Genomic DNA, 17,668 nt, shown 5'->3' on the forward strand with positions numbered 1-17,668 from the left:
AAAAAAAAAAAAAGATAAAAAAAAAATGACTTGCTTTTCAAAATATGTACTTTTTAGAACTTAATTGAACTATCTTAATTGTACTTAATTTTGAAGGTTTTTTTTAAATAAGTAATAGGTAACAGACTGTTAACAATCGTCTTTCTGTTTTGTTTATGTTCTGGTTTGTACTGATTCTGTCATATTGTTTGCTGGAATTTAGTACAAATTATGTGGCATCACTTCATTTGTATCAAAATTTGGTCTTGTAGGGGAGAGTTAGTAAAATATTTTGAATTTTGGAAAATTTCCTTTTGTAGAAATTCTTTACAAGAAAAATACATTTTTTATTGGACCTGGAAACCATTCATACCATAATGAAACTATACTAGCTCTATTTGGTGGTAGAAAACAATTGTTAAATCATTGCTTTCATTATCATATTATAATACTAAAGCCTACATCCTAGCTTATTCTTATGCATCTTTATGCTTTTTAAGTGACCTTTAAAACAGTTTGATTCTGTATTATTGTATCATTGCTATTTGAAATTTGTATTTGGTTTATAGTCATGGGCTTTTTTTTTTGGTAATCCAGATAGTCATTAGCCTCTTAAAAAGAAAACTTATTATAACTCTTCTTTGGTTTACTGCATATAAATATTATCCCCTTACATTTTTTAAAAATTGTTTTTCTTGCCTATAATTAAAACAGTGGAATCTGCAGGAAAATGTGGAAGGAGAAAACTGTGTTGGTAAAGCAGAAGAGTGGGAGTACTAAACTGCACTGAGCACCTGCTAAGTTGTTTTGAAGGAAAGTTTGGTTCCTCATTTTCCACTGATAGGAGATGGGAAGGCCTTCTATTCAGAGGGTATTGGGAGGTTCCTCAACCCTGCCTCTGCCCCCACTATCTGTTAAAGCATGTGATTCCCCAATTATTTGGCCAAGTAAGAGTCATGCCACAGAAATACCTGCCAGAGAGAACAATTTCAAACCTACTTTTGCCCAAACTATCTAAAGTTCAGCTTGGTTGGAAACTATACTTACTGATTATCTGAATAACATACTGTTCACTCATTCATTTCTATTGGAGCTTCTTACTGGGGTGCCACCAGTAGGTTACCAATATGCTGAGATACTGCTTCCCTCACAGTTTGTGGGGAGCTGTGAGCAGCTTCCTTTGTTTTCTGAAGCTTGCTATACAAAAATCATTACATATGTGTGTTCCACATAGACAAAAACACTGATCGTTGTGTTCCAAAGCCTGGATACCTGTGTCATAATATCCTGGGGTGGTTGTGATGTATGAAGATTTTCCATCCCAGACACATGAGATGCTATAAGATTGTATTATCCAGGTATTATCCAGGGGTGTGACTTAGGTATCCTAATTTTTGATAAGCTCCAAAACTGAATGCTGGCATTCTCAAGTTCGAGAATTATTTTTGTTGATCTTATAGAATGGAAAGTTAACAAGAGCAGTTTTGGATATGCTCTGTTTAAGATAGAAACGTCTAGTATACCGAATAGAGGTAGAGATTTGGGGATGAACAATATGGTGTTTATGTTTGGAGATCTGAGAACAGGTGAAAATGCACAGGGAGAGAAGTTGAAATAAGAAGGGAGGACGTATAGGACTGTAACCTGGAGAATATGGGGATCAACAGGGGAAGTGTGAGAAGAGTAATAGATTCTGAAAAGAGCAGGCAGAGAGGCAGAAAAACTAATTAGGCTGGTACCTGAGAAGCAAGGTGTAATGATATGAGGACTGAAAGGTTTTTTTTTTTTTTTTTAATTTTTCTTCTTCTTCTTCTTCTTTTTTTGTTTTTTTTATAAGACAGAGTCTCACTCTGTGGCCCAGGCTGGAGTGCAGTGGTGCAATCTTGGCTCACTGCAACCTCCACCTCCCCGGTTCAAGCAATTCTCCTGCCTTAGCCTCCTAAGTAGCTAGGATTACAGGTGCCTGCCACCATGCCCAGCTAATTTTTGTATTTTTGGTAGAGACAAGGTTTTGCCATGCTGTCCAGTCTGATCTTGAACTCCTGACCTCAGGTGATCCATCTGCCTCGGCCTCCCAAACTGCTGGGATTACAGGCGTGAGCCACCGCACCTGGCTTTTCTTTCTTTTTTTTTTTTTTTAATTGAGACAGGGTCTTGCTCTGCTGCCCAGGATGGAATGTACTGGCGTGATCATGGCTCACTGCAGCCTCAACCTCTCAGGTGTGCCCCACCATGCCTGGCTAATTTTTATTTATTTTATTTTTTTGTAGAGACAGTGTCTACTTGTGTTGCCCAGGCTGGTCTTGAACTTCCTGGGCTCAAGTGATCCTCCAGCCTTGGCCTTCCAAAGTGCTGGGATTATCGGCATGAGCCACTGAGCCTGGCCTAAAAGTTATCATGCTCTTTAGCAGCAAGTGGTTCATTAGTGTCTGTGACAAGAGTGGATGCGTGGGCACAGTGGTAATGAAATCTAGGTTTTCAGTGTATGAATGGGGAGTGAGTGGGAGCGGGGGAGACTATTTATGGCTCTTTAAAGAAACTTAGCTGTGAATGGAAGAAGGCAGGAGGATGATTTGGAGGCCATGAAGGGTCGAGGGAAGTGGGAAAAATTCAGTGTAGGATAGAGGGTTTCATTGATGGAGCAGGGACCCAGAGAGGACAGTCAGAGATGAGATCAGGTGTGCAGATGGAAGGTTAATCTTGAACAGATGTGGAAACTTTTTTCCACAGTGACAGAGGAAAGAAGGTAAGAATCTTTACAGATGTAGAGAAATTTGCAGGTCAAGTTGGGAAGTTGAAACAGTAATGTCAGTTGACCTCTACTTTTCTTGTAGGTGGTCACACAGTCAGAGAAGAGTTGCAGGGATCCTGAAATTGCTTTAGAAGAAGCCGAGTAAAACACAGGAAGATTCCTTGTTAATCTTGATAGTACAATTGAAATTGAACACCCCATGCATTTAAAGTGGTACTTACTTTCCTAATTCTCTCAACTCAAGATTCAGACTCTTGAGAGAGATAGTGAGAATGAGGGGGAGAGAGAGGATCTGAATAATACAATTTAGATTATATGCCAACCTGTGGCCTAGAGGGAAAGTTTATTACTAGAATTGGAGTAGAAAGCAAATGAGACTGACTAATGGCTTTTCATTTAATGCCTGCATGTTCATTAATTCCTGGGGAATCCCATATTTAATTGTAGCCTGAAATCTGTGAGAGTCAGACTTATCTGAGATCTGGTTACTATAATAGTCCTGCAAAGTATTTTAATAATCATACATATACATTTTGTTTCAGTGGGTTAGCTTGTTACCTTGTGGACTTGGCCATCCTGACCTCCTCTTATCCCTGAAGACAGGGCTATGTTGACCTATCCATGAGTCTTGGTTATTTAGAGAGTAAAAGTGGGGATTTAGGGCAGACAGATACATGGGAAGCTTAGTGGGGAATATTTTAGGAAGGTTTAAAGGTTTAAGTCTTCTCCAACCCTTCTGGACTCCATTATAACAGTATAATTCCATTCTTCCTGATCAGTGCCTTTACTTTTACTTAAGAAGGCTGGAGAGATTTGTCAAGTCATTTGTTATTGTAATTTAAAACTTAAAGAATCAGTCTCTGAATTAGCTTCTCAGTGGTTAAACCCCACTATCTGAGTCGTAAGTGGTGAGAAATGTTTCTGCAGAGTACCAAAGACCCTGAGTTTATTCTTTACCCTTAGATGACAATTTTGAGATTTAAACCTATCATTCTTTTATTTTAAATTATCCAGTGCCCTTCGATAAAGCTATCTTACATGTGGTTTGCTGTTCCGCCTTGTTCAGTTGGCCTATGGCAGCAGCTTTCCGGTCTACTAGAGTTTCACCTGCAGTGGGCACAGAGTCTCAGATGACTAGAGATGATAACTTGATTAATTGTTCTGTTACAATGTACAGTGCTACTTAACCCCACCTAGAACATGAATGAGAGTGTTCTGTGAAAGGGCATTTATTTAAAGTGGCCCCCAAATACTGAAGGAGCTGAGAACCAAAGATTGAGGCAGACAAATCCAGTTTGTCAGTATATGGTGATTTATTAGCTGAACTTACGGGCAGAAATGTCCTGGGCAGTTGCAAGACAGGTAGCTCGCCACACCACAACCCCCAGACCTAGGGCTTGTATCTTGGGGAATAAAAGTATACATGCTCTGGAAAGAATGTGCAGGTGGCTATGAGTGTCACACCCTATGATATATACAGCAATATCAAGTGCTGTTTTGGAGGAAAGGCAAAACTTAACAATGAATAGGTGTTTCTGCATAAAGAGTAATACATCAGCTAGAGATCTTGGAGGAGTTCTTTGACTCGAGTTTAGTCAGGAGTCACATGGCAGATTAGCATTTAAAATAAAGTCACTCTTGTCCCCACAAAGAATCTTACTGTTTTGTACCCCATTTCAGGTCAAGAACCAATTCCCATACTTTGGAGGCCAAGGCAGGTAGATGGCTTGAGTCCAGAAGTTTGAGACCAGCCCAGATAACATGTCGAAACCACATCCCTACAAAAAATACAAAAATTAGCTGGGCATGGTGGCACATGCCTGTATTCCCAGCTACTCAGGAGGCTGAGGTGGGAGGATCAATTGAGCCTGGGAGGTTGAGGCTGCAACAAGCTGTGATTGCATCACAGTACTCAAGCCTGGGCAACAGAGTGAGACCCTATCTCAAAGGAAAAAAAAAAAAAGGAAGAACCAATTCCAAATATGCTTGCATGTTTTCATGCCTGCAGTTTATTTTTTAGTGCTCATTTCTATATCAGTTATCTTTTTTTTTTGGCCACAAGTGGCAGGAAACTGATAAATTTAAGTACAGAAGGTACTGAAATGAATGTAAGATAGCTTTCCCAAATGCAGGCAGAGTTGAACTGAACAAGCCTTTAGTGGGGACAGGAATGGGCATGACTCTAGCAGACCTTGTAGGTCTCCAGTATTGAAGTTCCCAAGATTATACCTCTCTCATAGGGTTATTATGAGGATTTTTTTTTTTTTCTTGAGATGGAGTCTCGCTCTGTCACCCAGGCTAGAGTACAGTGGCACTATCTTGGCTCACTGCAGCCTCCACCTCCCGGATTCCAGCGATTCTTCTGCCTTAGCCTCCTGGGTAGCTGGGATTACAGGTGCACCACCACACCCAGATAATTTTTGTATTTTTAGTAGAGACAGGGTTTCAACATGTTGGCCAGACTGGTCTCGAACTCTGATCTCAGGTGATCCACCTGCCTCGGCCTCCCAAAGTGCTAGGATTACAGGCCTGAGCCATTGCATCCAGCATTTTTTTTTTTCCTCCAGTTACAAGGTCTTGTTCTTTCGCCCAGGCTAGAGTACAGTGGCACGATTATAGCTCACTGCAGCTTTGAACTCCTTGGCTCAAGCAGTCCTTCCACCTCAGCCTCCCAAGTAGCTGGGACTAAAGAGGCATGCCACTGCACCCAGCTTTGCATGGCATTCCCTCTTTGTCTCTGTTCTGTCCTCTTAAAGGACATTAATTGAGTTCGATCACACACCTAATTAACTGTGACCTCATTTTAACTTGATTACATGTGCAAAGACTGTGTTTCCAAATCAGATCACATTCAGAGGTACCTCGGGTTATGACTTTAACATATCTTTTTTTGGGTGGGACACAATTTAACTTATAACACCCATTCTATCATTTCCCTTTCTTGTACTTAAGGTGAGGCATTGCTAATCAACGCACTCTATCTAGTGATGACTCAGAATCCTTTTTAATACAGTGTTTTCAACAGCCATAACCAGTTATAGAGTTGACCTCTATGATGGAATCAGTTTACAACATTGTACTAGTTCTTTGATAAAGGGGCTTGCTTTGATTGAGTTAAATTGTGACTTCGATACCAAATAAAGGTTTAGGAAAAAATGCAATATGTTAGTACATTTTAGTGTAGGGATGTAAAGCTATTTATGAAAGCTCGTGTGTTATTAAAATAAGTACACTTTAATTATACCTTCTTTGACAGAGTGGCCTTTGTATATAAAGCAAGACTGAATTCTTTTAATTTTTAGATTTATCTTTTACACATTAGAAAGCTTATTTCTTAAGAGATTTGCTAATGTTTGTTTCTTCCTCTTTTTTTTTTTTTTTTTTTTTAAAAAAAACTCTCTACAGATAAAATAATTGTGGGTAGCTTTATGGGATACCTAAGGATCTTTAGCCCCCATCCTGCAAAAACAGGAGATGGAGCTCAAGCTGAAGATTTGCTTCTAGAAGTGGATCTACGAGATCCAGTACTTCAAGTGGAAGTAGGAAAGTTTGTTTCGTAAGTAAGCCCACTAATTCTGGTATTTTACTTGGAGTATGTCAATCCTTTGCTGGGTCACTTTTGTGCATTTTTCAAAGAAGACCATCCATGAATTAAATATATTTTCTGGATATTGTCACCTAGGTGTTTCTCATGTATGGCATGCATTTTATGTGGAAGCTATACATTTAAGATATAATAATTTAGGGTCTTTTAATAGTAATAGACTTAAGATGCCTGACATTATCAGAAGCTTAAAGACAAACAGATAAGCTTTTGAAAATAACCAAATAAAGAAATAAATAAGAAGTATCTATTTACATAATTAGATGAAATAGCAGATAACCATTACTTTTTGGTTCATAGCGTTGAGTTTTTAAAATGAATACTTATTTGGGGTAGAGAGGCCCTATTGCTTCTTGAAAGAAGTCAGTTCAACCTACAAAGTAAGTCTTCCCCCTACAAGAGCTTTGTTTCAAAGTACTTTATTCTTAAATCTAATTTATTTTAGAAAAACGTTTATTAGTTTGAACTTTGGGTAATATGTCTGCTTTTTATTTACTGATTATATTGCTGATCCTCTTATTTTCATACACAAACTGTCTTATAATTAAGCTTGTATTTCTTAATCGTTGAAAAATATGATGAACGCTTATCAAGTAGCCAGAGTTGGTTTGCCTCCTCTTTTTGAGCTCCCTTTTGCTTTTTAAATCTGGGCAGTGCCCTAAGCTCTGGATTTTGGCATTCTGCATTTGTTTATCATAATTTATTGGCCCCAGGGGCCATTTAGTCAGGGCCCTAACTCCTGCTTGAAAACCAAACAACCACTCACCCTCTTCTAGTGATATGTTTTATTCTGTTGGGAAGCTGTAGCTTAGATGCTTTAGGCCAGGATATGACATGAGACTTTTATGCTTTGTGACTGATGTGGTTGGTAAATATCTACTCCATTTAAAAGCAGATGATGATGAAGTGCCCATGATGTACCTAGGACATATTAGATGTGATGGATTTACAAAGTAAGGAGACAAAACCATTCTTCCCTCTAAAAACCGTTTTTACCTTAGCATTAAAAAAACTGAAACACAACCAATAAACTTTCTGTATAGTAGTCTTTAAGTCTAGCCCTCATCTATGTGATCGCATTGGAAGGGGAGGAAGTTAACGTTAATAAGTAGATAGTATACTAGGCCTTTCTGTGACATCATGCTCTTTTCCTAAGCATGGTGGAAAACTCGTTTTGAATGTCCAGGGCACATATACAAAATTTCCAAAGGTGATACTGATTATGTGATAGTCATGTATGTTTGCATTTTCTACTAGTAGAGCAAATTATGAGTATATATTAATTCTAACAATGTTTTACAGATGTTATCTAATAAGATTCTTATTTCTAAATAAGATACTAACACTCTGAAAGTTTAAATGATCATATATACAGTAAGGTGCAGAGTCAGAACCCCCATCTAGGTCTGCAGACTTCGATTATAGTCCTTGCAATTTAGAACAGAGTCTGTATAGGGGTTGCACACTGGAGACCTGCTTGTACATGTGAGCCTGCTCTGTATTGTATTGTATTTCGAGATGGAGTTTCACTCTCGTCACCCAGACTGGAGTGCAATGGCACGATCTGAGCTTGCTGCAATCTCCGCCTCCCAGATTCAAGCAATTCTCCTGCCTCAGCCTCCCAAGTAGCTGGGACTGCAGGCACGTGCCACCATGCCGGGCTAATTTTTGTATTTTTAGTAGAGACGGGGTTTCACCATGTTGGCCAGGTTGGTCTCGAACTTCTGACCTCAGGAGATCCACCCCCCTTCAGCCTCCCAAAGTGCTGGGATTACAGGTGTGAGCCACTACACCTGGCTACCTGCTTAGTATTTTAAATTTAAAAGAGCTGCCAACATTTAAGAACCAAGAGATTTCACATAAAATCCCTGCTTTCTGGCTTTTCTTGAAAAATGTGGGGCTCTGGCCACAAGCCCAGAACCAAGTAATAGCCACCTCCTTTAGTCTGGTCTCAGTCTCCAGTTAATCACAGCCATTTACACCCTTTACTCATTAACAACCCCTGGCTTGATCCTTGAAAACTGAATTTAGGATCTCTAGACTGTGCCATGCTACTGTTTCTGGAAACCACTTGAGATAGGCCGGGAATCGTAGCCGTGATATTGGTAGTTTATTTCTATTTGAGATTTAGTCCACATGGAAATATTTTCAATACTTTTAATACAATTTCAGAGATGGAAGTGATATATATGCTACTTCTAACAATGGTTGGTGTTTTGTGATGTTTTAACCTTTACAGGATGCTTTCACATTATTTTATTTCATTTCATTGAACCTCTTATTTTTCATGAGAAATAGGCTCAGGGAGATTTAAATGACTTGCCCAAAGTCACAGGTGAATTAGTCAGAAAGCCAGGACTAGAACTTGGATTTCTTTATTGAAAGAAATAGCACTTAGGGAGGGACCTGACATCTGACTTTTTCTTGGAAGCTCTGTTGGCTTCAATCTGAAGGCAGTGTCTTGAGGCAGAGTACTTGAGCCTCTGGGGTTGTCAGATTGGTTGTTTATCGTTATATTTATTTTTCAGTTATCTGAAAAATATTAGAATGTTATCTAATGAATTGTTTTGTTTACTCACAGTGGCTGTGGTTATGAGATGTTTTTGAAATTATTTTACAACTTTTTGGTTACATCTAAAACTAATATTGGAAAGCTTTAAAAACTTTCTCTGTTTTTCAGAGGTACTGAAATGCTACATTTGGCTGTGTTACATTCTAGAAAACTTTGTGTCTACTCTGTCTCAGGTAAGAAACATTTTTACCAATGTAGGATTTATATTACAAATTGGGCTTAATGTTATATAAGAATAGATATTCCGTAGTGCCAACTTGGTAGAGAACACAAAACATTTAGTTGAATATTTTCTTGTCTTGGTTAGCATTTTCCCATTTTTCATTTATTCTTTCAGATACTTAGACTATTACATTTTCATGGTCTACCGTTTCTGTGTATATGTATCTTTCTAGCAGAGGATTCCTCTTAATCACCTGCCTCTCCAGAATTGTTTCCAGGATTGGCTGTGACTAATATAGGCCAATTCTGGGTACTTAGGACACTTGAGTCTTAAGAAATGTTCTACAGTAACAAAATTGATTAGATGCTAAGTCATAGTGGTTTGAAGTACATTTTCTTTGGTGAACCTCAAGTATTTTCTCTTTACACTTCCAATTTCTTGGTTTTTGGTTGTCTTCACTTAGTCAGGCTTCATCAGGTTTTATTCTCTGACATGGTTCTGTGGGTACAAGTATAGGATGTGGTTTGGTTTTTATTAAAATTATAGTATATGGTTTGGTTTTCATTATATTTTATTTTGGCCTTTATTAAATGTAAGATATAACTTAAAAATTTTTATTTCAGTTATTAGGTAAGTTTAGTTCAAGTTGAGAGTTATTTTAATGGACGTCAGTGTTGGGGGCATTTTTTTTTTTTTTTTTTGAGATGGAGTCTTGCTGTGTCGCCCGCGCGATCTCGGCTCACTGCAAGCTCTGCCTCCAGGGTTCACGCCATTCTCCAGCCTCAGCCTCCGAGTAGCTGGGACTACAGGCGTCCGCCACCACGCCCGGCTAGTTTTTTGTATTTTTAGTAGACACGGGGTTTCACCATGTTAGCCAGGATGGTCTTGATCTCCTGACCTCGTGATCCACCCGCCTCGGCCTCTCAAAGTGCTGGGATTACAGGCTTGAGCCACCGCGCCCGGCCGGGGGCATTTTTTTATGGGTATGAGAAAACTAAGTGTCTGTGAGGCTGTTCCTTGTACCAGAGATCCTCTCCTTTGGAGCTTGCTGTAAATGTTGTTAGCTTCTAGGATTTGGATTTCTCAGACTTATTCTCTTGATTTGGGCTTTCTTTGTATTTTGCTTTCAATTTGAGTAATGATGCATATTTACTCACTGAGTTGGAATTTCTTAGGCAGTCCCTTTTCAGGGTGAAGATCTTTTAGATTTCTAAGGCAGGCTTGCTAACCTGGCGTGGTGTGTGGTAGACATCCAGTAAATACTTGTTGAATGAATGAATGAACAAATTTCTGGGTAGTGCTGAGGCAACTGACGGTGACTTTCTTTATTATTCTTCACCATGTGCTGTTTTCGTTCCCTTCTCTGTTACACTATCATTTTATTTCCCACTCTGTTTATGTCAGAGGCCTGATAAAGTGTGCTGTCATTGATTTTATGGTAAAGGACATGGTTTCATGTTGCTCCTCCTAGTGACAGGGCATTTATTTAGTATGCCAGAGTAAATGGAGAAGGTATTTTCATACGATATAGGTTACTTTATTGCATGGGTCTAGTTGTTCCTCTGTTTTTGACTGTAAGCCTGTTATTTTCCTAAGTGGGATACACAAGCCATGGAGGAGAACTTGCCTACAGTTATAGTTACCCAGAATACTTCTTTGGGAATTAATTCCTTCTGAAGGCTCCATGGGGGGCGCTAAGCAGGGCAGAGAGGAGGGTATCTTAGAAACTAGAAATTCGATTAGACACTAGGCCTTCCCTGGTCCTGCTCCAACTATGGGCCAGAAAGACAGATGCCTCTGGAGTTCCACTAGGGCTTAGAGCACAGACAAGGGATAAAATGTGTACTTATCAAAAAAACCTACTGAAAGAAACTGGCATAGTAGGCGACAATTTGTTTATGGCACATTGGTATCCTCCTTCAAGTAAGTGTTGACAAAGAAAGTTATTTGCTATGGGAATGGTGATATTATTGCTCTTTTATTCTTTGTTCATTTAAAAGCTTTGTATTCTCTGGACACTAAGAGTTGTCCAAACTACATTCTCTTTTACCCCACCTCAGTTCCCTTCTGTCTCTCATTTCTTCAGCCTCTTTTGATATTTGTGGGCTGACAATTTGTATATTTTTCCTGGCTTGGCTTAAATTGAGAGGCATGGGAAGTTAATGTTTTTGTTCTCTTGAATATGTTTCTTGAAGTTCCAGACTGAACTTTTACCTAGCTTTTACTGTAACAGGGGAAGCACAAACATTTTCTAATTTAAGTGAAACCACTAGTGTCAGCAGACAAACGTGTGAGCTGAACTTGACATCCTTTTCTTCAACTGCTCCCTTCTCAAATATTTTTTGTTTTCTAAAAAAGATTTGAGGCAAACTAGAGGAGACCTTCTAAGGTCAATCTCCTGGACATACCTAACAACCCTTAATAGTCAGAGGGTATTTTGCTAACTTCTTTTTGGTGGGTTATGTGTCATCAAATGTATGCTTAATATAGAGAAAAAGCAGGGTCTTGCTGACCTGAAGTTGGCCTATCTTATCATACTGTGGTGAAGAGAAAGCATCACATGGCATCTCAGATTTCTTTCTGATGGGCTTCAGTTTCTGAATAAATGGTTACAGATGTGTGAGTGTAAGCCATACTGATTGTGTTGTTTTAAATATTATTTTCCAAAAAAAGTGTACTTCTCAAGAAGCATTTACTAAGCATCTGACATATTTATAGAATTTTAATGGTTTCCATAAGGAGGGCAAAAAAGATGTGGTTCTTTACTTTTGACAGGCTTATGTAATCTAACTTGGTTATTTAACGCAGTGCACCTTTACTTAATCTGTAATGGCTTTGTGTTTAACGTCCTTAGATTGCTCAGCAGTTACCTAAAATTGCACTGAAAACTGTTGTCAAAGTGACCTTTGATTTTCCAGAGAATTTTTTGGTTTAAATCAGATCTTGTTTAAGTAAGGCCTGTTACATAAATGTTTGAATATTCATGTATTTTCTAATTTTCTAAATTTATAATAATTTTATGTAGACTATAATCATATATGCTATATTCAGTCCATATATCCCAGGGTAAAAACCTATGTAAATAATTTTAATATTATGTCACTGATGCCTTTTTAGGGAGAAAATGGTCAGAAATATTAGATTTCCAAATACTTATTTTATTCCAAGGTAGTTATCTAAGGAAAATTGTCTTTTTCTCCATAGTTGCATTATTAAGTTTTAAAGTGCTATTACCTGAAATTTAAGATGTATCAATGCATTTGGAGTTTTTACCCAAAGCCTAATGTCATTTCATGCCAAATTTGTTTAAATATTGGCTGCTGACACCTATGTTCATTGACATGAGTTCCTAATGTTCCTGCTTGCATTTTGGCTAGCAGGCATGTATATAAGTGCTTTTCTTGTTCAGAGGGATTGATCTGGTTGTAGATGTTGTTAAAAGAAAAACCTTAGTCAAATGAAATTTAACAGTTTAATTGAGCAAAAAATGATTTGTGAATTGGGCAGCCTCTTGAACCGTAGTAGGCTCAGAGAGACTCCACCGCAGCCAAGTGGTAGAAGATGATTTATAGACAGAAAAAGGAAAGTGACAGACAGAAAAGGGTAAGTGATATACAGAAAACGGAATGAGGTACAGAAACGGTCAGCTTGGTTACAGCTTGATGTTTACCTTATTTGAACATGGTTTGAACAACTGGCCTCCTTTGGCGAAAACTTGGTGATTGGCACAAGAGTGGGTTACAGTCTATTTATACCTCCGTTTAGGTTATAGTTCACTATGTACAGAGAAACCTTTCGGCTGAACTTAAAATATGTAAGGAGGCAGCTTTAGGCTAAACTTGATTTAACAATTTTCCCCTCTTGGTCATCCTCTCAATTTTGAGAGATTGACCACAACTAATCATTGATGTCACCATCACCATCGTAAATGTTCTTATTTCATCTCAAAACCCACTGGGAAATAGCAGAACAATGGGTTTTGTAAGGTCGGAACAAGGAATTCAGGTTTTTTTTTTTTTTGTAAAGGTTAGAGTAGAGGGTACTTCCTTATGCTGGAATGTCCTGTTTATAGGAGAAAAACAAAACCTGGTCTGTTCTAGGAGCTATGTGTTTCCTTGAGATATTAGTTTGATTGTGTCACATTTAGCATGAGTGACTTCATTTTGTCTTGGTCTTGTCTGTTGGGACTTAGTGCATGAGCTTAGTCCAAAACAATGGCCTTCCATAATTTCATTTTGAAATTTTCCCCTTTTAGTCAGGTTCTCACATAGGTAAGTGTGACCAAAACTTAGGGCCTTAATTCTACTCTCAGTTAACATCAATTTTGGGTTTCTGATCTCAGGATGTCATTCATAGGTTACAGTGCCTCATGGTCACACATCTTTTTAAGCTCTTGTCCTTCTAGTTGAAGAGAGATCATGTGGCACTCTAGAGATGGCTGCATGCAAACATTTAAAACTTTTAAGAGAATATAGCACACTGGGGAGATTACTATTTTGACTATCAGAAGGATAATACCTAGAGTTTGGAGCATGCTTCTTAGCCAGGGTCCCCATGAACCAAACCAACTAAAATTAAATAGATCAAAGAATGAGCTAGATGTTCATTTTAAATAAACAGTCTCTTCCTTAGTCCTCTACAGCTGAATCTCTGTAATGCCCAATGTGATGTATTTCTCCATGGTCAACAAGAAATGCCAGCAAGTGCACAGATACTGCTGTTTAGCCAGTAAATAATCTAAAGCAGTTCTATTATTTAGCGTAACTTTCATAAGAGAATACAAAGTCTGTTATGTGACTGTAGCCTTTAGGGTAGAATCTGCTATAAAGCCTATCATGAGTGATAAATTTCTAATCATTACCTCATTTACTTCAAACCATGGAAAAGGAGACCTAACAAAAAATGCCTATTTAGAAGAATGAAGACTTATTGGAAATGTTCTCTTTAACCTATGATGTAGGTTAAGAGGAGTGGACCAGTGTCCTGTTTCTGACTGATTATGAGGCAACAAATGTGTCATTAAAATTTCTCACCTTCTCACCTGCATTAAGCCTTCATCTTTTATCTATTGCGGCATAAGATTATCCATGTATAAGGCTGGCTGCAAAATCCTTCACAAATGAAAGTATACCCTGTGAATGCACACAATAGACCCTCTTTTCACTTCTATTGTTCATGGAAGCATAAGCAAGAAAAAAATAGGTAAAACTCTCCTGATAGCAGAGAAGTCTTGATCCGTGATCTTGAGAAAAAGCTGTCTGTATCATGGATGCCATCTTCTTCTGGGGAGAAACTTTCCTGTTTAGCTTTACTTTAAGATTTCCAATGTATGTACAGTTCCAAGAGTGGAGGGGCGCTTTTGAGTTGTGAGATTATTAGCTCAAAATTTCAAGGTCGCAAAGTTTTGCTGCAATGTAAATGTCAAGGGCGGCCTTTCTCTGGTATTCTCAGAAGATTCAATCTTGGGTTCTAGATTTTGAAGGGGTTGATTTTCCTCAGTAAGTGGACTGAGAAGAGCTTTCTTTACCTGGTGAAAATATACTTTGACAAATAGAGCTAATGTTATAACATCAGCCCTCTTGCATGGGAAAACTTTTATACAACCAGAAAACATGCATTGAAAATGACAATTGAATGAAATCTTTCTATAAATGTTTAAATGGCTCATCAGCTAGCAGAAATGTACCTGAAATTTTGGTTGTCTTTCCAGGAATATGGGTTTCACATAGCAAACATTGGTTGTAAACTATTTTAGCAATATGGAACAGTCACCACACCAATTAATACCTTTTTTAAAAATTTAAGTTCTAGGGTACATGTGCACAATGTGCAGGTTTGTTTTATAGGTATACATGTGCCATGTTGGTTTGCTGCACCCATTAACTTGTCATTTACATTAGGTATTTCTCCTAATGCTATCCCTCCCCCTAGCTCCCACCCCATGACAGGCCCCAGTATGTGATGTTCCTGCCCTGTGTCCAAGTGTTCTCATTGTTCAACTCCCACTTTCGAGTGAGAACGTGCAGTGTTTGGTTTCCTGTCCTTGTGATAGTTTGCTCAGAATGATGGTTTCCAGCTTCATCCATGTCCCTGCAAAGGACGTGAACTCATCCCTTTTTATGACTGCGTAGTATTCCATGGTGTATATGGGCCACATTTTGTTGATCCACTCTATTATTGTTGGACATTTGGGTTGGTTCCAAGTCTTTGCTATTGTGAATAGTGCTGCAGAAAATATATGTGTACATGTGTCTTTATAGTAGCATGATTTATAATCCTTGGGGTATATACCCAGTAATGGGATCACTGGGTCAAATGGTATTTCTAGTTCCAGATCCTTGAGGAATTGCCACACTGTCTTCCACAATGGTTGAACTAGTTTACAGTCCCACCAACAGTGTAAAACTGTTCCTGTTTCTTCACATCCTCTCCAGTATCTGTTGCTTCCTGACTTTTTAATGATCGTCATTCTAACTGGTGTGAGATGGTATCTCATTGTGGTTTTGATTTGCATTTCTCTGATGACCAGTGATGATGAGCATTTTTTCATGTGTCTGTTTGGCTGCATAGATGTCTTCTTTTGAGAAGTGTCTGTTCATATTCTTTGCCCACTTTTTGGTGGGGTTGTTTGTTTTTTTCTTGTAAATTTGTTTAAGTTCTTTATAGATTCTGGATATTAGCGCTTTGTCAGATGGGTAGATTGCAAAAATTTTCTGCCATTCTGTAGGTTGCCTGTTCACTCTGATGGTAGTTTCTTTCGCTGTGCAGAAGCTTTTTAGTTTAATTAGATCTCATTTGTCAATTTTGGCTTTTGTTGCCATCGCTTTTGGTGTTTTAATCATGAAGTCCTTGCCCATGCCTATGTCCTGAATGGTATTGCCTAGGTTTTCTTCTAGGGTTTTTATGGTTTTAGATCTAACATTTAAGTCTCTAATCCATCTTGAATTAATTTTGTATAAGGTGTAAGGAAGGAATCCAGTTTCAACTTTCTGCATATGGCTAGCCAGTTTTCCCAGCATCATTTATCAAATAGGGAATCCTTACCCCATTTCTTGTTTTTGTCAGGTTTGTCAAAGATCAGATGGTTGTAGATGTGTGGTGTTATTTCTGAGGGCTCTGTTCTGTTCCATTGGTCTATATCTCTGTTTTGGTACCTGTACCATGCTGTTTTGGTTACTGTAGGCTTGTAGTGTAGTTTGAAGTCAGGTAGCGTGATGCCTCCAGTTTGTTCTTTTTGCTTAGGATTGTCTTGGCAATGTGGGTTTTTTTTTGGTTCCATATGAACTTTAAAGTGGTTTTTTCCAATTCTGTGAAGAAAGTCATTGGTAGCTTGATGGTAATGGCATTGAATCTATAAATTACCTTGGGCAGTGTGGCCATTTTGACTATATTGATTCTTCCTATCCATGAGCATGAAATGTTCTTCCATTTGTTTGTGTCTTCTTGTATTTTGTTGAGCAGTGGTTTGTAGTTCTCCTTGAAGAGGTCCTTCACATCCCTCGTAAGTTGGATTCCTAGGTATTTTGTTCTCTTTGAAGCAATTGTGAATGGGAGTTCATTCATGATTTGGCTCTCTGTCTGTTATTGGTGTATAGGAATGCTTGTGATTTTTGCACATTGACTTTGTATCCTGAGACTTTGCTGAAGTTGCTTATCGTGTTAAAGAGATTTTGGGCTGAGACGATGGGGTTTTCTAAATATACAATTATGTCATCTGTAAACAGGGACAATTTTATTTCCTCTTTTCCTAATTGAATACCCTTTATTTCTTTCTCCTGCCTGATTGCCCTGGCCAGAACTTCCAACACTATGTTGAATAGGGTATCCCTGTCTTGTGCCAGTTTTCAAAGGGAATGCTTCCAGTTTTTGCCCATTCAGTATGACATTGGCTGTGGGTTTTTCATAAGTAGGTCTTACTATTTTGAGATACGTTCCATCAATACCTAGTTTATTTGAGCATGAAGTTTATACGTGTATTATTAGCATAACGGGCTGTTGAATTTTGTAGAGGGCTTTTCTGCATCTATTGAGATAATTATGTGGTTTTTGTCATTGGTTCTGTTTATATGATGGGTTTACATTTATTGATTTGCATATGTTGAACCAGCCTTGCATCCCAGGGATGAAGCTGACTTGATCGTGGTGGATGACCTTTTTGATGTGCTGCTGGATTCGGTTTGCCAGTATTTTATTGAGGATTTTTGTGTCGATGTTCATAAGGGATATTGGTCTAAAATTTTCTTTTTTTTGTTGTGTCTCTGCCAGGCTTTGGTATCAGGATGATACTTGCCTCATAAAATGAGTTAGGGAGGATTCCTTCTTTTTCTGTTGATTGGAATAGTTTAAAAAGATATGGTACCAGCTCCTCTTTGTACCTACGGTAGAATTCAGCTGTGAATCCGTCTGGTCCTGGACGTTTTTTGGTTGGTAGGCCCTTAATTATTTTCTCAATTTCAGAACTTGTATTGGTCTATTCAGAGATTCAACTTCCTCCTGGTTTAGTCTTGGGAGGGTGTATGTGTCCAGGAATTTATCAGTTTCTTCTAGATTTTCTGGTTTATTTGCATAGAGGTGTTTATAGTATTCTCTGATGGTAGT

At 38.4% G+C, this 17,668-nt stretch overlaps 1 protein-coding gene across 4 annotated transcripts in view; it reads left to right on the forward strand.

Annotated features, from left to right (window-relative positions):
* BBS9 (Bardet-Biedl syndrome 9) overlaps window positions 1–17,668 on the forward strand; it is a 503,584-nt gene that overhangs the window by 17,355 nt on the left and 468,561 nt on the right. For all 4 annotated transcript variants that reach the window (XM_011950130.1, XM_011950131.1, XM_011950132.1 and 1 more), the window contains exons 3-4: window positions 6,137–6,287; window positions 9,016–9,080. In XM_011950130.1, coding sequence (XP_011805520.1) covers window positions 6,137–6,287; window positions 9,016–9,080 — 216 coding nt within the window. The remainder of the gene's footprint in view (window positions 1–6,136; window positions 6,288–9,015; window positions 9,081–17,668) is intronic.

This window comes from Colobus angolensis, unplaced genomic scaffold (genome assembly GCF_000951035.1).
Source record: "Colobus angolensis palliatus isolate OR3802 unplaced genomic scaffold, Cang.pa_1.0 Scaffold302, whole genome shotgun sequence".
Classification (NCBI taxonomy): domain Eukaryota; kingdom Metazoa; phylum Chordata; class Mammalia; order Primates; family Cercopithecidae; genus Colobus; species Colobus angolensis.